Source organism: Sarcophilus harrisii, chromosome 2 (assembly GCF_902635505.1).
Source record: "Sarcophilus harrisii chromosome 2, mSarHar1.11, whole genome shotgun sequence".
In the NCBI taxonomy this organism is placed as follows: domain Eukaryota; kingdom Metazoa; phylum Chordata; class Mammalia; order Dasyuromorphia; family Dasyuridae; genus Sarcophilus; species Sarcophilus harrisii.
The window spans coordinates 430,611,806-430,636,407 of NC_045427.1; the positions used below are offsets into that span (position 1 = coordinate 430,611,806).

General features: G+C 34.3%; 1 protein-coding gene across 2 annotated transcripts in view; it reads right to left on the reverse strand.

The window, feature by feature from the left end:
• The window catches only part of MROH8 (maestro heat like repeat family member 8), a 58,112-nt gene that overhangs the window by 27,586 nt on the left and 5,924 nt on the right, over positions 1–24,602 (reverse strand). For both annotated transcript variants that reach the window (XM_031954042.1, XM_031954043.1), the window contains exons 2-7: positions 22,995–23,110; positions 20,314–20,456; positions 15,202–15,324; positions 3,639–3,718; positions 2,932–3,076; positions 2,597–2,692 (exon numbers count right to left, since the gene is read on the reverse strand). In XM_031954042.1, the coding sequence (XP_031809902.1) occupies positions 2,597–2,692; positions 2,932–3,076; positions 3,639–3,718; positions 15,202–15,324; positions 20,314–20,456; positions 22,995–23,110 (703 nt within the window). The remainder of the gene's footprint in view (positions 1–2,596; positions 2,693–2,931; positions 3,077–3,638; positions 3,719–15,201; positions 15,325–20,313; positions 20,457–22,994; positions 23,111–24,602) is intronic.

The following is a 24,602-nucleotide window of genomic DNA, read 5'->3' on the forward strand; positions in this document are numbered from 1 at the left end:
AGTTTTACATTTAGGGTTCAAAAATCATTACAAGTACAAAGTAAAAAAAGACATAGTTTAATAGCAATTTGCTAGAAAAAAAATCTAAGGGTTTTAGTAGACTTCAAGCTCAAGATAACTCAGCAGTGTGATATGGAAGCCAAAAATCCAATTTGATTTTGAATTCCATTAAGAGGGACATAGTTTCTAGTATAAAGATGTGATAATCCCTTTGACCTCAACTACATCCACACTACATCTAGAGCATGTAAAGACTAGAGTTTAAGAAGTACACTGAGTAGTTGCTCTAAAGGAGGACAACAAGGATGGTGAAGAAGGTGGAGTCCAACCACAACATACCAGGAACAGTTGAAGAAATGGAGAACTATAAACAGGTCACAACCTAGAGAAGAGAAACCTGAGGTGATTGGTAGGGGTACATTTGATACATGTTTTGAAGTATTTGAAGACCTATCACATTGAAATGGGATTCACTTGTTTTATATGGTCCCAAGGCAGAAATAGGAGCAATGGATGGCAGTTGAAAATTAACAAATTTATTACTGAGGTCAGGAAAATAAACAATTTCCTACCAATTAGAGTTATCTAAAAGTAGACTGGGAAGAGGGTTCCCACTCATTAGTGGTCTTCAAGCAGAAGCTAGATAACTACTTGTCAGATATCGTGGAGAGTCCTTTTGGGACATGGGATAGACCAGATGGCCATTGACATTCCTTCCAACTCTAAATTGTGATGCTGTGATTCTATGAAAGGGAGTCAGCACCAAAATTAAAGTTCATGTTCTTCTATTTGGTCTGATAGATTTGTTTTTTTTTTGTTTTTTTGGGTTTTTTTTGGTTTCTTAGCCAGAGTGAATTTGAGCCCAATTTCTTTAAATGTATCATTTATCTATCTGAGGTTGTCTATCAGGCAATTTTCCCTTCTTTTTCTTTTCTTTTTCTCCCTGCCTTATATCTAGACTTGAGTTCATAATAAGTTGCTGTTATATTTCATATCGTCAGACTCTTCACTCATTTTCTGTGTGAATAGATTTTTGAAGAACATTCGCCTTCTTGGTGCTTCTCTTGGTTGCTTCTCAAGAGATATGAGAGGAACCTTCTCTGCACACATCTCATGCCCCTAGCCATAGCCTTGCTGCCATGAGGAAGAAGCAAGCACCAGCGTTTTCCTCTGTATCTTCAATAGGACTAAAGATAATCTTTGAACAGATTTTTTAAAAAAACACATTTGGTTGCTAGGGTTATAAAAAAGGAACTCTTTTGGGAAAAGTGAATTTTGTCTTTGGTGGATACTCTCTCACCTCCCCTTTCTGTGTCTCTACTTCCCAGTTAATCATCTAGCTTGTAAGGCATACAGACTGTCCAGATCTGTTCTCCCTAGGGAGTTTCCTCATTATTCAAAATCATCTTTCATTCATTCAGACAACTGATCAAATTTTTGTTAGGCTATATCCTGGTGTTAAGCATTGCAGAGAATGCAAATTTGAATAAAATCTGTTTTCTAACCTCAAAATATTTATAGTGAAGATACTGACATAAATACTTACAATAAAGATTATTGCTATAGATTACTGAGTGTTCATTTCTATCTGAATATTAAGGGTTCAGTTCTAGAAAAGATGGCATTTGAAATAGGTATTAAAAAGTAAGTTATGACCATCTTCAGCAATGCGATGAACCAAATCAGTTTCAATGGAGCAGTAATGAACTGAACCAGCTACACCCAGCGAAAGAACTCTGGGAGATGACTAAGAACCATTACATTGAATTCCCCATCCCTATATTTTTTCCCATCTGCATTTTTTTTTTATTTCTTTCACAGGCTAACTGTACAATATTTCAGAGTCCGATTCTTTTTGTACAGCAAAATAATGGCTTGGTCATGTATACTTATGGTGTATTTAATTTATACTTTAATATATTTAACATCTACTGGTCATCCTGCCACCTAGGGGAAGGAGTGGAGGGAAGGAAGGAAAAAATTGGAACAAAAGGTTTGGCAATTGTCAATGCTGTAAAATTACCCATACATATAACTTGTAAATAAAAAGCTATTATTAAAAAAAAAAAAGTAGGTTAAAATTTCAAGAAATATGGGAGTGGGGGGTGGTGAGGGTATTGCTGCTACAGATTCCAGGTGAAGAACGTATGGTATGACAGGATATATATAATATGAGAATAAAGAAATAAGCTAGTTTGAGCTATTTTTAGATGTTCTGAATTTCCAGTGTCCTTTGCTACTCTCAACTAGAAGACAATTAATTAGATGCAGATAGCTTATATGTGAAATAATCCATTCAGAAGTATTTCCGATTTAAAAGAAGGCACTGGAAGAAAAAAGCCTCAATCTAATTAAACAAATGCCTAAAAATGGAATTTCAAACCTGCATCAAGCAGGTATGAGAAATGTTTTGGAAAGGGTAAGCTTTTAATATACTCAATCATATTTCTGGAACTATCTTTTTTGTTTATTCATAAAGGTAACTTTGCTATTATATTCCTGCTAAAATCCCAACCATTCTAATGAGAAATAATTAGATCTTTTATACTTCACTAAATAAGAACAATTTTCTACCATTTCCCCAAAATCATTTTACCTCCAAAATTTGATCAAGATTTTCTAAATGTGGATCTTGTATCACCAAACACTGAAGCATTTCACAGAATGCCTGAAATGTTTGCCTGTAAAGAGACTGAAAAGTCACAAGGTAAGTATTACACCAGACACAAGAGGATTTCAGTTTTTTGAATATGCAGTATGTAAGTATTATTTCAACATTAATTTATAAATCACACTTTACTTTAAATCAAAATACATATTCTTTAGCTTAATCATTTTAACAGATTTGGTTCTAAATGACATTTGATTGTTTATAAAAGATCAAGTACAGGAGATGTCTCCACTGAGATTCAAAACAAAAGAGATAATTACCTCTGTGTCGTATTGTACATTTGGCATGACTGTTTGAAGTATACTTAAAGTCTTGATGGAGGGAAGAGTTATTATGCTTTTAATGAGATCACTGAAGAGGTTTGATTTATCATCAGACCCAAGCAGTAAATTGATATCCTGGCAACTGGGAAGAGAGAAACATCAGATCTGATAAGATACAGGAATAGGAAAGTGAGATTATACAATTTGAATATAAGTAGTAATCAAAGTGATAAAAAAGTAGATAATTTGGTCTTTATTCTGATGGAAGAAATATAGAAGTGTGATGGTTTCTCCTAGTCCTCCTAAACATCTATTAAAAGGCTAAAAAGTTTCTAACTCTGCCTTTCAGAAAAAAAAGAGAAGAGCAGCATTTGGTTTCATTTTGCTCTTTTTTCAGTGCCCAACACTGCATGTTTGTTGGATATGACCAACACTGATAGCACACTGCCTGGGGACATAATAAAAGGATCTGTGTCCCTCCCTACTGTGGAGCTCCAAAGCATCTTTAAAATCCCCAATTCATTTGAATCAATACAGGAATATCTTAAAAGAAAATGAAGACCTATTACCAAATGAATGAATGTTTCTTCTTCTTTCTTCTGTAAATAGCACCAAGACATTAAGATTACCAGTTCAAAACAACTGGCTATGGCTTTGATTCCCAAATGAAAACACACTATGAAGGAAATGTTTTACTGAGTCACCTCAGGTCAGTGATGGCTATAAAGAGTTCCTGTCGCACAGGACTGAAGAGAGAGTGAAGTGGTTCTTGCTGAACTAGAATCTGAAATGAGAGTGAAACAACTCAATTGATAATCATATCTTCGTTAAAAAAACATACTAAATATAAAATCAGCTGCTAAAAGAGGGAGAGATTTAGAGTAGGCATTGAAACATAAATTTACTGTTTTATTTTGACATATACCTTCCAAGAATCACCCAAACCACACTTCCCCTCTCTCCTTATACCCAAGCACATGTTGCAAAAATATTAATTTATAAATTATTTTAAAAGGGATATGTCCTTTAATTTTTTAACAATGACTTTGTATTTGACCAGAGTTTTATTCTTTCCATATTGATATTATTTATACTATAGATATCATGTATGTTGTTCCTTGAACTTTTAAATTCTTTTTTTATTTTGCTCAGGCAATTGGGATAAAGTGACTTGCCTAGGGTCATACAGCTAGGAAGGATTAAGTTTCTGAGAGGAGATTTGAACTTGGGTCCTCCTGACTTTAGCTCTGGCACTCTATCCACTGCACCATCTAACTGTCCCAAACTTTTAAATTCCTAAAAATTTATATTCTTACAGTATAATATTTCACTACATTTGTGTACTATAATTTATTAAGCCATTTCCCAATTGTGGGTCGCAAATGTTGTTTCTTGTTTTCTGCTATCACAAATAATTATTGCATGCTTTAGTATTAGTTTTTTTGGGGTTGTTTTTTTTTTTTGTACATGTGGGTCATTTCTTGCTGTCAGAAATGATATGTAGTCATAGTAGAAGAATCTCTAGGTCAGAAGGTATTCAGTAACCTTTCTTGCTTACATAATTCCAAATTATTTCCTAAAATATTCTTTTAGTTTTGCTCATTTTGCTTTTTGTTATTTCATACAAGTCTTCCCATCTTTTTAAAAAATCATTAAGCTTGTCATTTCTTATAGCACAATATTATTCTATCATGATTATATAATCCAACTTGTTCATTCATTTCTCAATTGATAGGCAGTTCTGCAATTTCCAGTTCTTTGCCCGACAAAGGGAGTGTCTTCTCTGACATTTGTCACTTTCTACTTCACTCATTTTAGCCAGTCTGATAGGTGTAACATGATATCTCAAGGTTGTTAAATAAAATTTGTATTTCTCTAATCAACAATGATTTAGAGCATTTTTATATGACTATATATTTTCATCAGAAAACTGCCTTTCATATCCTTTGACTATTTATCAATTGAGGAATGATTGAACAAGTTGGATTGTTTTCTTATAAAAAACAGAATTCTTCATATATTTAAAATATGAAACCTTTGTCTGAGAAAACTATAAAATTTTTTTCCACAGTTTTCTGTTTTCTTTCTGATCTTGGTTGTATTGGTTTATATTTTAAATTTAATGTAATCAAAATTATACTATATATATATATATATATATGTTCTTTATCTCTTGTTTATTCATAAGTTGTTTGCTTCTCTATACATCTAATACAAGTAATATGTTACTTCAATTTTTCTTGTAACATCTCTCCTTATAGGTGATGTATCCATTATTTCTCCAATGATTTAAATCTTATTTTATCTGTATAAATTTTAAAAATAATTTTATATAGTTCCCTTATTTCTCTAGGGAGGTATATTTCCAGGTGTTTTATACCATCTAAGAGTTATTTTAAATGGGGTATCTCTTACTATTTCTTCTGGCAGGGTTTTTTGGTGATATATAGGAATGCTAATGATTTACATCTTCCTACTTTGCTAAAATTAATGTTTCAACTAACTTTTTAATTGAGTCCTTAAGTATATCATCATATTATCTATAAAAAGAGATAGTTATATTACCTTATTGCCTATTCTGATTCCGTCTATTTCTTTCCCCCCTCCCCTTATTGCTGTTGTTAGAATTTCCAATACAATATTGGATAATATTGGTGATGGTGGATATCCTTGTTTCACATCAGATCTTACTAGGAAGGCTTCTAGCTTATCCCCATTATAAATAATACTTGCTGATGTTTTAAGGTAAATATTTTTTATCAATATAGGGAAAAATTCATTTATATCCACATTTTCAAGCGCTATGAAAGAAATGAGTATTGTACTTTATAAAAATGTTTTTCTGCATCTATTGATATAACCATATTGTTTTTGTTAGTTTTATTATTAATAAATTATATTAACAGTTTTTCTCATGTTAAACCATCCCTGCATTCCTAGTATAAATCCTTCTTGGTAACAATGTATAATCTTTGCAATATATTGTTATAATCTCTTAGTTAAAATGTTATTTATGATTTCTTCATCCATATTCATTAATGAAGTTGATCTCTAATTTTTTTTCTGTTTTTACTCTTCTTAGTTTAGCTATTAACATCCTACTTGTTTCATAGAAGGAGTATGGTAGAACCCTGTCTTTGCCCATCATTCCAAAAAAATTTTTTTAGTACTGAAATTAGTTGGTATTAGCAGTGTTACTACTGGGATTATATCCCAAAGAGATTATAAAGAAGGGAAAGGGACCTGTATGTGCACGAATGTTTGTGGCAGCCCTTTTTGTAGTTAAAAACTGGAAACTGAATGGATGTCCATCATTGGAGAATGCTGAATAAAGGGTATATGATATTATGGAATAATTTTCTGTAAGAAATGACCAACAGGATGATTTCAGAAAGGCCTGGAGAAACTTACACGAACTGATGCTGGTGAAAAGAGCAGGACCAGGAGATCATTATATACTTCAACAAAATACTAGATGATGACCAGTTCTGATGGATCAGGCCATCCTCAGCAACGAGATCAACCAAATCATTTCTAATGGAGCAGTAATGAACTGAACTAGCTATACCCAGAAAAAAGAACTCTGGGAGATGACTAAAAACCATTACATTGAATTCCCAATCCCTATATTTATGCACACCTGCATTTTTGATTTCCTTCACAACAATTGTACAATATTTCAGAGTCTGATTCTTTTTGTACAGCAAAATAACGTTTTGGTCATGTATACTTATTGTGTATCTAATTTATATTTTAATATATTTAACATCTACTGGTCATCCTGCCATCTAGGGGAGGGGGTGGGGGGGGTAAGAGGTGAAAAATTGGAACAAGAGGTTTGGCAATTGTTAATGCTGTAAAGTTACCCATGCATATATCCTGTAAATAAAAGGCTATTAAATTAAAAAAAAAAAAGAAATTAGTTGGTATTTAAATGTTTGATAGAATACACTTGTAAATACTTTTGATTCTGCTGGGTTTTTCTGGAGTTTTTTTAGGAAACTCATTTATGGCCATTGAATTTGTTTTTCTAAAATATATCTACTTAAATATTCTATTTTTCTCTCCTTTAAGTTAGGCAGTTTATTTTTTTGTAAATATTCTTCAATTTCACTTAAATTATTAAATTTATTAGCATATATTTGAACAAAATAACTTTATAATTGCTTTGATTTAATTCTGTTAGTGGCACGTGTACCCTTTTCATTTTTAATATTAGTGATTTGGTTTTCTATTTTTAAAAAAATAATATTAACCAATGGTTTATTTTACTTTTTATAAAGGTAACTCCTAGTTTTATTTGTTATTTCAATGCTTTTATTAATTGATTTTATTAAATTCACCTTTAATTTTTAGGGGTTCCAATCTAGAAGTTAATTGGGAATTTTTAGTTGTTCTCTTTCTAGTTTTTTAAAATTGCATACCCAATTCCTTGGTCTGCTTTTTTTCTATTTTATTGTTGTATACATTTATAGATATGAATTTTCCTTTGATCCTGCTTTTGTTGTATCCCATAGCTTTTGATATTTTGTCTCATCATTATCATTTTCTTTGATGAAATTATTGTTTCTATGATTTGTTTTATTTACTTATTTGCCCTATCCCTCCTCATCCATCTGGTTTACTCTTAACCACAACTTCCCTAATTCACACCCCATATTGTTCTAAATAGCAATCTACACACCCTTCTAAAAGTCCCTATATTTCTTTTATAATAGGTTGTTTAGCCTCTGATTAGTTCTTATGTTTCCATGGTCTCTTATTAAATATAATTTTTATTTCATTGTGATCTGAAAAGCATGCATTTAATATTTCTGCTTTTCGCTGTAAATTTTCATATCCTAATATGTGGTCCATCTTTGTAAAAAGTATCATATATCACTGAGAAAACAATGTATTCCTTTCTACTCCCATTCAATTCTCTCTAGATATCATATCTAATTTATTTGAAATTCTATTTACTTCCCTGACTTCTTGTTTACTTTTTTGGCTAAATTTATCTACTTCTGAGAGGAGAATATTAAAGCCCCTCACTATTATAGTACTAATGTTTATTTCAGCCTGTAATTTATGTAAACTTATTGTTTCATTATCTATGATACCTTTGATCATAACAGCTTTAATTTTGTTTGAGATCATGATTGTTATTCCCTGCTTTATTTTTACATCAATTGAAGCATAATAAATTCTATTCCAGTCATTTATTTCAACTCTGTGTGCATCTCTCATTTTTAAGGTTTTTTTTTTTTTGTAAACAACATATTGTCAGATGCTGATTTTTAATCTATTTTGCTATCTGTTCCTGTTTTATGAGTGAAGTCATACCATTCACATTCAAAGTTATAATAGTATATGTGTATTTACCTTCATCCATTTTTTTCTCATTATTGTCCTTCTCAGCCTCTCTTTTTGCCCTATCTCTCCTCATCCATCTGGTTTACTTTTAACCACAACCTCCCCAATTCACATCCCATACTGTTCTAAATAGCAATCTACACACCCTTCTAAAAGTCCCTATCCTGACTACCTCCAAAAATATAGGCTTCCCAGATTATCAGAGGAAAAAGTAAATTGCTTAAATAGTCCCATTTCAGAAAAAGAAATAGAACAAGCTATTAATCAACTCCCTAAAAAAAAATCCCCAGGACCAGATGGATTTACATGTGAATTCTACCAAACATTCAAAGAATAATTAGTCCCAATGCTTTATAAATTATTTGAAAAAGTAGGGAATGAAGGAGTCCTACCAAATTCCTTTTATGACACAGACATGGTACTGATACCTAAACCAGGTAGGTTGAAAACAGAGAAAGAAAATTATAGACCAATCTCCCTAATGAATATTGATGCTAAAATCTTAAATAAAATATTAGCAAAAGACTACAGAAAATCATCCCAGGATAATTCACCATGATCAAGTAAGGTTTATACCAGGAATGCAGGGCTGGTTCAATATTAGGAAAACTATGAGCATAATTGGCCATATTAATAACCAAATTAACAAAAACCATATGATCATCTCAATAGATGCAGAAAAAGCATTTGATAAAATCCAGCATCCATTCCTATTAAAAACACTTGAGAGTATAAGGAATAAATGGACTTTTCCTTAAAATAATCAGTAGCATCTATTTATTTTTTTTTCTGTTTATCAATTCTTTTTTTTTTAATAACTTTTTATTGACAGAACCTATGCCAGGGTAGTTTTTTACAACATTATCCCTTGCACTCACTTCTGTTCCGATTTTTCCCCTCCCTCCCTCCGCCCTCTCCCCAAAGATGGCAAGCAGTCCTATACATGTTAAATAGATTGCAGTGGATCTTGGATATATTATATGTGTGCAGAACCAAACAGTCTTCTTGTTGCTCAAGGAGAATTGATTTAGAAGGTATAAATAACCTGGGAAGAAGAACAAAAATGCAAGCAGTTTACATTCATTTCCTAGTGTTTTTTCTTTGGGTGTAGCCGCTTCTGTCCATCCTTGCTCAATTGAAACTCAGTTGGAAACTGAGTCTTTGTTGATCAATTGAATCTCAGTCTTTGTTGAAGAAATCCACTTCCATCAGAATACATCCTCATACAGTATCGTTGTTGAGGTATATAATGATTTCCTGGTTCTGCTCATTTCGCTCAGCGTCAGTTCATGTAAGTCTTGCCAATCCTCTCTGTTTTCGTCCTGTTGGTCATTTCTTACAGAACAATAATATTCCATAACATTCATATACCACAATTTACTCAACTATTCTCCAATTGATGGGCATCCATACATTTTCCAGCTTCTGGCCACTACAAACAGGGCTGCCACAAACATTTTGGCACATACAGGTCCCTTTCCCTTTTTTAGTATCTCTTTGGGGTATAAGCCAGTAGAACCTGCTGGATCAAAGGGTACGCAAGTTTGATAACTTTTTGGGCATAGTTCCAATTGCTCTCCAGGAATGTTGGATGTATTCACAATTCCACCAACAATGTATCAGTGTCCCTGTTTCCACTTCCTCCAACATTCTGCATTATCTTTCCCTGTCATTCTGGCCAATCGACAGGTGTATAGTGGTATCTCAGAGTTGTCTTAATTTGCATTTCTCTGATCAATAGTGATTTGGAACACTTTTCCTTATGAGTAAGTAATAGTTTTAATTTCATCATCTGAAATTGTCTGTTCATATCCTTTGACCATTTATCAATTGGAGATGGCTTGATTTCTTATAAATTGGAGTCAATTCTCTATATATTTTGGAAATGAGTCCTTTGTCAGAACCTTTGATTGTTAAAAATGTTTTCCCACTTTATTGTTTCCCTTCTAATCTTGCCTGCATTGGTTTTGTTTGTACAAAAACTTTTCAATTTGATATAGTCAAAATTTTCAATTTTGTAGTCAATAGTGATCTCTAGTTCTTCTTTGGTCATAAATTCCTTCCTCTTCCACAGGTCTGAGGGTAAATTATCCTATCTCTTCCAATTTATTTATGATCTCATTCTTTTCTAGATCATGAACCCATTTTGACCTTATCTTGGTGTAATTGTTAAGTGTGGGTCAATGGCTAGTTTCTGCCATACTAATTTCCAATTTTCCCAGCAATTTTGTCAAATAATGATTCTTATCCCAAAAACTGGGGTCTTTGGGTTTGTCAAACACTAGATAATTAAGGTTATTGGCTGTTTGTCCTTTGAACCTAACCTATTCCATTGATCAACAGTCTATTTCTTAGCCAATACCAGATAGTTTTAGTAACCGCTGCCTTATAATATAATTTTAGATCTGGTACACTAGGCACCTTCATTTGATTTTTTTTCATTAATTCCTTGAAATTCTTGACCTTTTTGTTTTTCCATATGAACTTTGTTGTTATTTTCTAGGTCATCAAAATAGTTTTTGGGAAGTCTGATTGGTATAGCGCTAAATAAATAGATTAGTTTAGGTAGTATTGTCATCTTTATTATATTTGCTTGCCCAATCCAAGAGCATTTAATATTTTTCCAGTTAGTTAGTTCAGACTTAATTTGTATGGAAAGTGTTTTGTAGTTTTTCTCATAAAGTTTCTGATTTTCCCTTGCAGATAGATTCTAAATATTTTATACTATCAGTAGTTACTTTAAATGGGATTTCTCTTTGTAACTCTGACTGTTGGATTTTGTTAGTGATATATAAGAATGCTGATGACTTATGTGGGTTTATTTTATAACCAGCAACTTAGTAGCATCTATTTAAAACCAGCAATAAGCATCATATGTAATGGGGACAAACTGCAACCATTCCCAATAAGATCAGGAGTGAAACAAGGTTGCCCACTATCACTGTTACTATTTAATATTGTATTAGAAATGCTAGCTTTGGCAATAAGAGCTGGAAAAGATATTAAAGGAATAAGAATAGGCAATGAGGAAACCAAATTATCACTCTTTGCTGATGATATGATGGTATACTTAGAGAACCCCAGAGATTCTACTAAAAAGTTATTAGAAATAATCCACAATTTTAGCAAAGTTGATGGCTATAAAATTAGAGTCTATAAAATTGGAGAATGGTTGAGTAAATTGTGGTGTATGAATGTTATGGAATATTATTGTTCTGTAAGAAATGACCAACAGGACGAATACAGAGAGGATTGGCGAGACTTGCATGAACTGACACTGAGTGAAATGAGCAGAACCAGGAAATCATTATATACCTCAACAACGATACTGTATGAGGATGTATTCTGATGGAAGTGGATTTCTTCAACAAAGACAAGATCCAACTGAGTTTCAATTGATCAAGGATGGACAGAAGCAGCTATACCCAAAGAAAGAACACTAGGAAATGAATGTAAACTGCTTGCATTTTTGTTCTTCTTCCCAGGTTATTTATACCTTCTAAATCCAATTCTCCCTGAGCAATAAGAAAACTGTTCGGTTCTGCACACATACATTGTATTTAAGATCTACTGTAATCTACTTAACATGTATAGGACTGCTTGCCATCTGGGGGAGAGGGTGGAGGGAGGGAGGGGAAAAATCGGAACAGAAGTGAGTGCAAGGGATAATGTTGTAAAAAATTACCCTGGCATGGGTTCTGTCAATAAAAAGTTATTTAAAAAAAAAATAAAGATATAGGTAGAAGCCAAAAATAAATAAATAAATAAAAAATAAAAGTCCCTATCCTCTCAACCACTTATTCCTTTATAAATTTAAAACTTTTATATTCTTTTAGATGTATATCTTGTTCTCTTTATACTAGAGTCAATGAAAGTAAAGTTCTGGCAATACCAGCCTGCCACTCCCACCTGCCTCCTTTTCATGCTTTCACAGTTCTTCCTTTCATGCTTCAGTTGTATAAGATAATTACTCCTTATTACTTTTTACTATCCAATTTTGTTTTTTTTTAAATCACTCCATCAATCCCAACCTTTCTCCAAACTATTCAAGTGATAATGACCATCTCAAGAATACTGACAGCATTTGCACATATAATAAAAAAAAAATACAACCTTATTGAATCCCTTATAATTGGTCTTTAATATTTACCTTATATTTCTCCTTGATCTTATATGATGAATTTTCTATTGTTCTAGTGTTTTTGTCACAAATACCTGAAAATCTTTCAGTTCGTTAAATATCTACTTTTTGTCATTCAGGATTATACACAAGTTTGCTAGATAAGTTATTTTTGGTCATAACTCTAGGTCTTTTGCTCTTTGAAATATGTTTTAAGACGCTATGGTCTTTTAGTTGTAGAAGTTGCTATCTTATGTGATGCTGACTGTAGCTCCACAGTATTTAAATTGATTTTTCTTGTTGCTTGTAGTATTTTGTCCTTAATCTGGGAACTCTGAGACTTGACTATGATATTCCTTCAAGTTTTCATCCTTGGATCTCTTTCAGGTGGTAATTAGTAGATTTTTTTCTGGCACTTCAAAACAATTCTCTTAATGATTTCTTGTAATATTGAATCAGGATTCTTTTTTTGATTTTAACTTTCAGGGAGTCTAATAATTATGATATTGCCTCACTTTGATCTCTCTGTTCTTTAGACTAGCTGCTTTTTTAATGAGACGTTTCGATTCTCTTCTATTTTTTCATTCTTTTGATTCTGGCTTATATTTCTTGGTGTCTTATATAACATCATTCTCTTCCCTTTGCCCAATTCTAGTTTTCAAGGGGTTACTTTCTTCCTTAAGTTCTTAGATCTTTATTCCAATCAAATGACTCTCTTCATAATTTTCTTGGATTGCCCTAATTGTTCTTGATCTTCCTTGTTGACTTTTGAAGTTCTTCCAAGAAATCTTTTTAAGCTTGTAACCATTTGATATTTTTCCTTAAGGTAGAAGTGCCTTTTTTAAAGTTCATCTTCCTCTGACAGTGAACCCATATCTTCTCTATCCCCACAGCAGCTGTCTAAAGTCAGGTTCTCTCTCCTTTCTTACTAATTTTTATTTTTATATTTTAGCATTTTATTATAATAAGGTTCTAGCCCTTGAGTATGGGTAATGCTGCCCTGGGCCCTAGGTTTGTCTTATTATTTTTTGAACTCTGTAGAGGTCCAACGTCAGGCACTTCTCTCCACTTCTAAGTCAGGCTGCCCTATAAACATTCTCTGCTCCCTGTGGTTCCTACGATGGTTGCAAACTTCAGGTTTCCCTTTTGCCGTATCGTTGAAACCAAGGATTCCAACTGCCCAACTGCAGCAGGATTTCTGTCCCTCTGCTACTGCATTCACTTGGCATTTGTTAGGTCCTTCTCACCTGCGGCTGTAAACCAGGACAGCTGTGCCTGGTATTCCAAGATAGCAGTCTTTCAATCTTCCCCTACTTAGTCCTCCTACTCCCTCACTTCTGTGAGGTGAAAGCTCACACACATACACATACATTTAAAGCAAAATTTATAGTAGAGATATGAGGTTTCATAAGTCACTCTTTTTTCTGTTTTATGTATGCAGAAATGCTGGTATCAACTGACATTGGTTAAGTTCAGGATAAGAATTTTTTAAAATGCATCTGATCTATCAAACTGTGCATACCTTTTGATCCAGCAGTCTCTCTACTGGGTCTGTATTCTAAAGAGATCATAAAAAAGGGAAAAGGACCCACATGTACAAACATGTTTGAGGTCTGTGGAAACTGAGTGTAGCATACAACATAATTTTTTCATTTTTTGTTGTTTGTTTGCCTTTTGTTTTCTTTCTCATTTTTCTTCCTTTTTTATCTGATTTTTCTTGTGCAGCATGATAAATGATGGAAATATGTTTAGAAGAACTGCACATATTTAACTCATATAAGATTGGTCACTGTCTATGGAAGAGGGTAAAAGGGAGGGAGGGAGAAAAATTCAGAGCACAAGGTTTTGCGAGAGTGAAAACTATTTGCATTCATTTGGAGAAAAAATAAAAATAAAGAATGTATCTGACCTATACATTTATTATCAAAGCCTTTTCTAATTCTAGTACATACTGTATATGAAATCAGAAGCAGAATGAGCATCAGTCCAGATGTTACATCTTCATTCATCATTATGAAGAAATGGGAGTATTGGAACAAGAGGTTTGGCAATTGTCAATGCTGTAAAGTTACCCATACATATAACCTGTAAATAAAAGGCTATTAAAAAAAAAAAAAGAAAAGAAAAAAGAAATGGGAGGAGAAAGACACAAGCTCTAGCACTGAAGTTGAGTCCTGCTCCTGAACATATTTCATTCTTTTTCACAATGTTTTTGCCCACTTCATAATGCTAGCTTGATCAGAGATAAACCAATCCCATTCCTGTTATTTGGCTCACCTAAATACTCCAGTAGAAGTATCAGTACCACTAGCCTCCACACCAGCTGATCTGTGCAACTGTAAAGCCATTATGAGATTCCAGAGGAATATCTCACATATTGTTATCAGTGCTCTCTCACACTTCTGGACAGCATGCTAGCTCATATCACCATTGTTGAAAAGGGCTTGTAGCCTATATTATGCAGAAGTCACAGCTAACATTTTAGTTATCAACTAATAATCTGACAGTATTGAAGAATTCCCATCCCAATTCCAGAAATGAGAGTAAAGGAAGGTAGTCTGTTGTTGGAGTGGAGGCAAAGAAGGTACCCAAAACAAACTTGGCTTACTTCTCAGTTTTGCTTGAGGCAAATACTCATGCCCATTTAACAGTCATGCCATTAAAAATCCATTTGTAGTTGAGAGAGGAAGGATGAAAGTATTAGTAAATATTAAAGAGGCACTGAAAATTTTGTTGGTGAAAAAATGAATCCTGGATAATTTATGAAATTTTAATAAGACTAAAATACTCACAGTTATAGCATTCTGGATTTGTGAGAGATTCTCATGAATGAATGACTCAGTGGTTTCATCATAGGGTATAGCATGACTGAGAGTAGACAAAGATCGCAAGAACACCAGCTTTTCGAGAACACCCTGAATTCATGGGGGAAAAAAGAATATGTAATAGCAACTTAATAAATGTTGTTTTTAAGGTTTTTTTTTTTTTTAAATCAGAGAATATTAGAACTGAAAGAGACCCCAGAGATAACCAAGTCTAACTTACTTTTGGCAGATGTAGAAACCAACGCCCAGAGAATTTAAATGTAGCCTGTAAGGGTATAGAGAGGAGCCTCACACAGTGCAATGAGGAAGTAAAAAGGCTCTGATGCCTGAGGCACCCGGATGTGATCTCTGCAGCTAGCAGGGATCGCCTCATGAATGGGAACTCTGGTCACATTGAGAACACATCATCAATGGGAAATGTCTCCTTCTCTTATTTGCTGTGTGTGGGACCTCATAGACCCAATATAAGTAGTGGGGACCAGAAAGTAGGAGGAGTGCAGGAGTAGCACAAGGAGTGCAGGATGTGATCATGAGGAATAAAGACTTGAGCTCACAAGCCGATGTGTCCAGGCGATCTGTTGAATAAAAAAACACTGCCCAGTGAGGCAATGGCTGGAGATTTCCAAAGGCCTGTGATTAGGCAAGACTAGCAATCAGTAATCTCTGAGGGGGAGGTTACGAGTGTACTTAAAACAGATAATGGACTGGCTTATACATCTTCTGCCTTCTACACTGCATTTGGCATTGCCCATTCCACTGGAATCCCATATAAACCCTTGGCCAAGCCATTATTGGACAGGCTAATTGTACCCTCAAGATGCTCCTGTCTAAACAAGAGTGTTGGAGTTTGCACAACCCTCCACCTGACTCATGCAGATTTGTTTAGATGCAGCAATATATTATATACATAAAATTACCTGCAATTTTCACATTCCTTGAATCTCACCCCAGCAATGCGCTTATGGCACACGCAGAAAGCATAGCTAAATAATAAACTGGCCAACAAGGGCAAGGGCCCTCTTTCCACAGTGATGTGGAAGGGATTAGATGGCATCTGGAAGGGCCCGGGTTGGGTCAGGATTTGGGGACCTGGGTATGCTCTTCTTGTTGCAGATGCAGACTCAACAGCAGAGGAGTGGATTCCAATCAGGAACATCTATGACCTGGGTAATCAAGAAGAGAAGGCCCAGACAATGATATTGTCCCCAATGATGGCCCAAAAGGATTGGCCGGATATTGGAAGCCCTTCAGGCACAGATAACAGCCATTTCCCTCCTGACCATGACACCAAAGATGGTGAACACAGCACCAGTGTTGCAGCTGAATTGGACCGTCCTGGTTGATGCACAACATCAAGAGCCTGACAGAACTGGACAATGGACTTATGTGCTTCTCCCATGCCCCCTCCACTATTCATATGGTGCTGGGGAGAGGCTTTGCTCCATTTTCCACTTGTAGGCAATGCCTCTAAATAAATGGGTTGAACACGATGTTATCTTTTCTTGGTTTTAGATCCTCTTAGGCCTAGCTCTTACTATTTTACTTTTTGTTTGCCTTTGTCCTATTTTTATACACTTTGTAATCTCATTAATTAAGTGAGCTATTATTGATGTTAAAGTTAGTTTGATGATATGAGCGGTCCCTGCTAAACAAGAAAAGGGAGTTGTAAAGGTCTGGAGAGGAACCTCACATTGTGCAAGGGGAAAGTAAAAAAGCTTTGATGCCTTAGGCACCCGGATGTGATCTCTGCAGCTAGCAGGAATTGCCTCATAAGCAGGAACCCTAGTTGCATTGAGAACACATCATCAATGGGAGATGTCGCCTTCTCTTATTGGTTCATAGACCCTATATAAGTAGTGGGACCAGGAAGTAGGAGGAGTGCAGGAGTAGCATGAGTAGTTCAGTATGTGATTGAGTAAAATAAATCAGCTCGCAAGCCACTGTGTCTGAGAGCTCTGTTGAAGAAATCACCATTGCTCGGTGATTTCCTAAGGCCTAGGATTAGGCAAAACTGGCAATTAGTAATCTCTGATGGGGGAAGTTACAGTAGCCACTGGTTTATAGGATTTAAATAATCAGAATGCACATACATAAGTGATTTCCTTAAAGTTATAAAGTTAGAACTGCAAAACTGCAAAACTAACACATAGTCTTTCCCATTATATCATGCTGCCCTTAATACTTTACATGCATATAGTGGTTTTGTCATTTTTTTAAATTTTGAGTTCTAAATTCCCTCCATCCAGCCCCACTTCCACACACTGAGAAGTCAAGCAATATAATGCTCATTATATATATGAAGATGAAGTCATGTAAAACATTTCCATTTTAGCCAAGTTACAAAAAACAAAAACAAAAAAAGCCCAAGATGAATAAAGTGACAAAAAGTATGCTTTAATTAGTACTTAAAGTTCATCAATTTGCTTTCTGGAGATGAATAGCATCTTTCATCTTGAGGTCTTCTGAATTATCTTGGATCATTGCATTGATCAGAGTAGCCACATCTTTCAAGTTTATAATGTTCTTGTTGGTTTCTGGAGATCTTGGAGCAGCCTTCCTTTCAGCCAAGTAATCACCCCGAAAATAATAGCCGGGTGTTAAAATCCAAATTCTTTATTGTCTCATTCAAAATCTAGTTTCCTTGCCTGGGGCCCAGGCTAGTTTTCTTGAGGCCTTTCAGAGTGGGCTTTTCTCAGTGGAGAAATGCAGGAGGATAGGCCAGCCACCATGGTGGTGTGAGATGAAGTGAATGAATCTGGCTCTGAGTCCTCGGGCTTGTGCTTCAGCCTCCAGCTACCACAAAGTGGGACAACGTAATGAATCTGTCTCTCGATCCCTGCTGGCTGTTATATACTCTATTATAATTACATCATTGTAGGTGTGAATCTTGTAGAACTATATTAAGTACTAAGTACATGTACAAAACTTGAGAACTATTAATCACTATGCTAAACTAAATAGCCATTGTCTCATTAATTCCCCTGAGTTAGCACCTTGTAAGAATCCTTGTTTCAAGTTCAGAGTTCTGGCCCATAACACAAGTTGATCATCATTATCTGTTGTAACTATAAGCAATATTCTTCTGGTCTTGCTCACATCACTTTTTCCCAGTTCATATAAGTTTTCCAAAGTTTTTCTGAACCCAATCTTCTCATCATTTCTTGTGACACAAGAGTATTCCATCATAATCCTATACCACAACCTGTTTAGCCACTCCCCAATTGATGGGCATTCCCTCAATTATTTGCCACTAAAAAAGAGCCACTATAAATATTTTTGTACATATAGATCCTTTTTTTCCTTTGATTTTGGGTTATAAACCTAGGAATGATTTTGTTATACACAGCTTGATAGTCATTTATGCATAGTTTCAAATTGTTCTCCAGAATGGCTGGACCAGTCCACAATTCCACCAATGGTTGTATTAGTGTTTTTATTTTTCCACAAGCCTTTCAGCATTTGTCATTTTCCTTTTCTGTAATGTTCCCAATCTGATAAATGGGATCAATAGTGACTTAAATCATTTTTTCATGTGACTACTGATAGCTTTGAATTATTCTGAAAATTGTCTGTTCGTATCTAAGTTGGAGAGTGGCTCTTATTTTTATAGCGTTGGCTTGGTTCCCTATATTTAAAGAAATAAAGCCTTTATCAAAAAAATCTGATGTAATCCCTACCTCCTCTACAAGTTCCTTTTAATTTTGGCTGTATTTGTTTTGTTTGTGCAAAACTTTTAAAATTTCATGCAATCAAAATAATCAATTTTGTCTCCTGTGATCCTGTCTATCTTTTGTTTGGTAATAAATCCCTTTATCTTCAAATCAAATTGTGAAGAAACTTTTCCAAACGTTTTAATGTTGTAATTTCATTTGATCCAATATTGTCATATTAATTAGTGTTGTATATGTAGTTTGTTTTGTCCTAAGATTTCTGTGCTTAAATTTATGATTTTACATGCCCCCAAATAAACAAACATATAATTATCAGTTCCCTCAGAAGATAGTGAATGTTTGAGAGGAAATGCTACTACTAACCAAATTCAATTTGCTCAGCAAGAAGAATTTTAATGTTACTGGAAACAATATAACCTCGAGATAAAATCACCATTATTAACTCTAATATGTTAGAATCTATAACAGCCAAGAACAAGGAGTATTAGGATTAGTTTGATGAGGCATCCAAATATTAGGAAAGCAAATTTTTAAAAATTCAAAGAACAGGTAGGTATAAATAGACACCATTAAAATGAAGAGGGTTCAAAAAGGAAAAAAAAAATTCCAAAACAATTCTGATAATACAATTACAAATTATCCCAATTACAAAGAAATGTAAAAGGGATTCTTGTCACTCACAAGAATCTTTAGGAATCATTCATATTTCCCCAAGGGTCTTATACAAAAGGTATGAGAATGTACATACAAAGCACAGTAAACATAAAGGAGCCCTTCCAAGTAGTCTGTAGGATAAATATGAGAATGAGAGCAGGTTTATGGAAAGTGCTATGGTGGATAAAAATAAGGAAAGCAGCCATTTCACTTCTGTTTGTGTTCTTCACTAATATGAACAAATATAGAAGGGAATTTAAACTAAGGTAGTGAGTGCTTATGGTCATGGACCAGGTCTTAGAAAATTAAGTATCCCAGAAAGAAGGACTATTACCTATGATATAGGTGGTATCAATATTATTGTCCCATTTGCAGAATTAGAAGTTGAGGTAGAGGGAAATTAAGCGACTCACACTTGATTGAGGAATCCAGGAGTTAAGCTAGGGCCTACCCCAAAGCAGAGGCTAAATATTGACAGTTGAACATGATTATCAAGAATTAAGAATTGGGCCCTCCTTCCTCTTAGCAAAGAAGAAATTATGAGTTCAGAATGCTACATATAGTCAGATATGATCTCTGCACTAGTTTTTAATTTTTTTTTCTTTGTCACTAGAGAGGTTTCAGGGAAGGAGGGTAGTGCAGTTGGGAAATGTTGGGGAATGAATATAGCATAAGAACAATGATAATTAATAAAGCTTAAAAAAAAAGAAAAAAAGAATATGAAAGTATAGACATTATCAGAATCTGCTCATACCTTTCGATCACTCTTAAGGTATTCCCGAATGGAATTTATCAGCTTTTCTATCATAATCACACCTGGGGCTCCCTGAGGCTCTGGATGTCTGAAAGCTTTAAAACCTTTTCCAGAAGTTTCAGGGGTATGAGAAGTATTAGTGTCTAATAAAAAGAAAAAGGGAGGAAAGTTAAAACTTGATATGGCAAAATACTATGGTATAGTAAAAAGAACACTTTCAACAAATCTGTATTAAGTTCTCTCTGTGAGGCAGTGGTACTCATGTCCATTAATCTATGTTTAAATTAAAATTAGAATGAAACAAAGTAGATTAGCATAGTTTAAGGTCCATGTACAAAGTATTACATATTTGGGGGAATCTCCATCTGATTTCATATTTTCTTATATACTCCTATGCTTCTGATTTGTGCTATATTTATTTCTGCATATATCTTATCGTCATTACTAGGTTATAATCCTTAAGTGCAGGAACAGGTCTTACCTCATTATCTCTCCCAGAACTTCAATGCAATATATTATATATGCTTGAATGATTTTAACCTGTTTCCATGTCTGTATAACGAAGGGGTTGAATTTGATGCTGTTTAAGATTCTTTTTATCCATAATAATGCTCTGTTTCTATAATTACATAGGCTAAATATACAGTGAGAGACAGAAGACCTGGGTTCAAGTTCCATCTTGGATACATGTTGATTGTGTAATGCTGGACAAATGACTGAACCTTGATGCCCACAGGCTACTCTTTAAGAGCATAAATTACACAGAAGGGGAAGCTTTCTCGCTAGAATTCCCTATCTCAATGAAATCATAGGTTTGGTCTCAGTATTCAGTAGTTAGAAAAACCACAATGGTAGTATTTACTTTTTGGAGAAAGAAAGGAGATGATTTTCTGTGATTTCTTTACACACAGTAACTTCCAACTTCTAGTCAACAATCCTAGTTCCTTTAACAAGTCCTCATGTGGCATAATTTTGAGTCCCCTTGATATCTGGCTCTCCCTTCTTGGGATTTGCCTGAGCATCACAATGTTACTTCTAACACATGGTGCATAGAGCTCAAACAAAATATTTCAGATGATTTCTGCCTAGTATATAATTAGCAATATGCTGTATATAAATGCAATTCCTTTTTTTCCTGGACACTAAACTTCTACTAATATACCATCTGTGCCCATTTAGAAAAAATTTTAAGTAGTCATTTACTTGGTCAAATACATTCTAATGATAGTTTTCAATATTCATTTTTGTAAACATTGTTCCAAATTTTTCTCCTTTACTTCACCTCTCTTTAAAACAGCAAGTAATCTGATATCAGTTAAATATGTCCAATTCTTTTAAACATATTTCCATATTTGACATGTTATACAAGAAAAATCAGACCAAAGGGGAAAAAAAAACATGAGAAAGAAAAAAACAAACAATAAAGAAGGTGATAATACTAGGCTTCAATCCATATTCAGTCTCCATTGTTCTCTATCTGGATGTGGATGGCATTTTCTATCCTAAGTCTAATGGAATTTAAACTCATTATTTAATACAATTTATCTCAGGGATACTCTAGGGCCAAGAATTAGAGTAAATCATAATAATGTAATAATTAAAACTGTGGATGAAGAATTAAAACTGTGGGTCACTAATAACAGAGTAATAGAGAGGTTGCAGGTATGAATAAGCTAATGTATGTTGCCAATGTTGACCTGTACACATGAAGCTGGATAAAAGATAATATCCAAGAGATATAAGGCCAGCAAGAGAGGCAGGTTGATTATATAATAAAAGCAAGGGATAAGGATCCCTGCACTGCAATGATATCTACAAAATATTAAAACACCTGAAGGAAGGTCTCCTGTGCATGCAACTCAATTTAGAGTTAAAGCAAAGACACAGAAAAGAAGGGGCCTGGATTGATCACAATCTAAAGCAGTACAAGAAGAACCTCGACCAAAGAGATGAGAAATGCATCCAAGCCTTCTTGATGGCATTAGATTTTTTTTGTTGCTACACCAAATTCCTGAATCAGGTTGAGTTTGCAATCAATTGTAGACAGTGTATGGTCTATTAAATTTTAGTTCATCTTTATCCACAGTGAAAGAAACCTTGAAAGTAATGTCTTTGAATCAGTGTTTTTGGATTTTAATTAAAATCTTCTTCACACAAATTGCTATCAAGCTATGTCTTATATAGCTTGTGTTTCTGCAAATGATTTTTTTATCTAAGCACAGAAAACCTTATTTATCACTAATGACTTCATTTGCTAGATTTTTTTCTAGACTGTAGCGTGATCATCAAGAATACTAAATATGTTATATTATATTGTTACTTTCTTTTACTTATATATAGAAACAGGGTCACAAGAACACTGGATTAAAGTCAGAAGGTCTGAGTTCTAATTCTGTTTCTGCCACTTACTATTTACATGACATTGAGCAAGTCACAACTTTTCTTCATCTTGTTTCCTCATCTGGAAAATGAAGAGATTATACTAACTGATCTCTAAATTCCCTTCCAGCTCTAAATTTTATAATTCATAGGTTTAAGGAACTCTAAATTTTGTAATCCTTCCTAAATTGGTTGCAAGTTCCCAGAGGACAGGGACCAGATTTTGCAAAGTGAATAGGATAGTGCTTATAACCAGTTAATTGCTTGGTAGATTTCTTGGCTTGACTTAGAGACTCCTTTACCTGTGAGATCAGCTTGATTTTTGTTTTCCCCTTCTAAGGTGCTTAGCTGTAAATTCACACTTTCAGTATCATTGTCAGAACCATAGAGAGTCACTATCTCTTCAAGGGTGTTGAATCTAGGAATTAACAAAGTATTAAAAGAGAACAATTTATTTCCCTTAGAAGGGTAGAATTGTTGCTTTTTGTGAAAAATCAATGATTTGCAAATCTGATCTATTCATCTGATCCAATAATGAATCCTACTCGTATTAGCTCAGAGGAAAAAGGCACAGGTAGCTGACCTGGGCTTCCATCTTAGGAGGAAGAGTTGAGTTCTAGACCTGGAGCCTCCAGGAAGACCCGAGTTCAAATTTGCTCTGGGAACTTAACTAGCTTCATGACCCTGGCCAAATCACTCAATCTGTCTCAATTTCCTCAACTATAAAATAGGGATAATAACAATACCTACCTTGCAAGATTGTTGTGAGGATAAAAGAGATAACAATTGAAAAGTACTTATCAAACCCTAAAGGGATACATTAATACTATCATTATTGGGTGACTTTGGGCAAATCACATCTTCTCTGGATTTCAGTTTTGTCATCTTAAGAATAAGAGGGATGGATCTGGTCTCTACAGCCTTTTTAAGCTAAGTCTAGAACTATGGTTTTAATTATCTACTTTTTTCATATCTAGCCCACAAGCAGATTCTTAGGGTTTCCCTAACTTCCTACCATGCTTCTAAAGTCATTTTGTAACCAAGTCACATACAGGAGTGATTTAATTAAAAAAAAAAATCTTTCCCTTAATTCTTCTCTCCCTTACTTTCAGGACTTGTATAATTATTTGGCAATGCAAGGAAGGAAAATGAGGTAGGTGCTAAACCCTAACAGAGTTCCTTTCTAGTATTAGTCTCAATAAAGAATTAAATAGGAGCCAAATCAGGGTACAATACTAGTGGTGCAAAGTGATCAATTAGTTTGAGCTGGTAAAATAAGGTACATAATTTGATAACATTTTGTTTTTTGGGTCTCTGTATCCATAAGGTCTGCTTACAATAAACTTATTATTCATTTCCCTTTAGCCTCACCTAATTCTTCTACTCTTTAAAAAAACTTCCAAGCCCCAAATCAATACAGCTGATGCCTTACTGAGTAATATCTAATTTTCTGATCTGAGACAGGAAAATAATCAAATAAACCTGTCTTCCTCCCATTAAAGCTCTTGGTCCTTGTTGCCTGAATTCTTGAATATCCATCAAACATCCATAAACTTAAAACAACGCAATAAAGGCCTATGGTTTTAAGTATTAAAATCAAATACTAACAAATGAAAAAATGTTTGTGAAGGACTTAACTTAGTGCCTGACACACAGTAGGGCACTTAAATTATAGTTTCTATTTTATTCTTTCTGCCATAGATCTTATGGTACAATGACACAAGCAATTCTCTCTCTCCTTTCCTCTACCCCTGTCTGTAGTCCTTTTATTTTATTTTTTTTCCAGAGTCATTTTCTTCCAAAAGCCATTCAGGGACAGAGACCCTGGCTGGTGAATAAACTTTGGTGAATAAGGCTGGAAAGCTTTGAGATACCATCATTAAAGAGGAAGGAATCAGAAAGTGATTAAT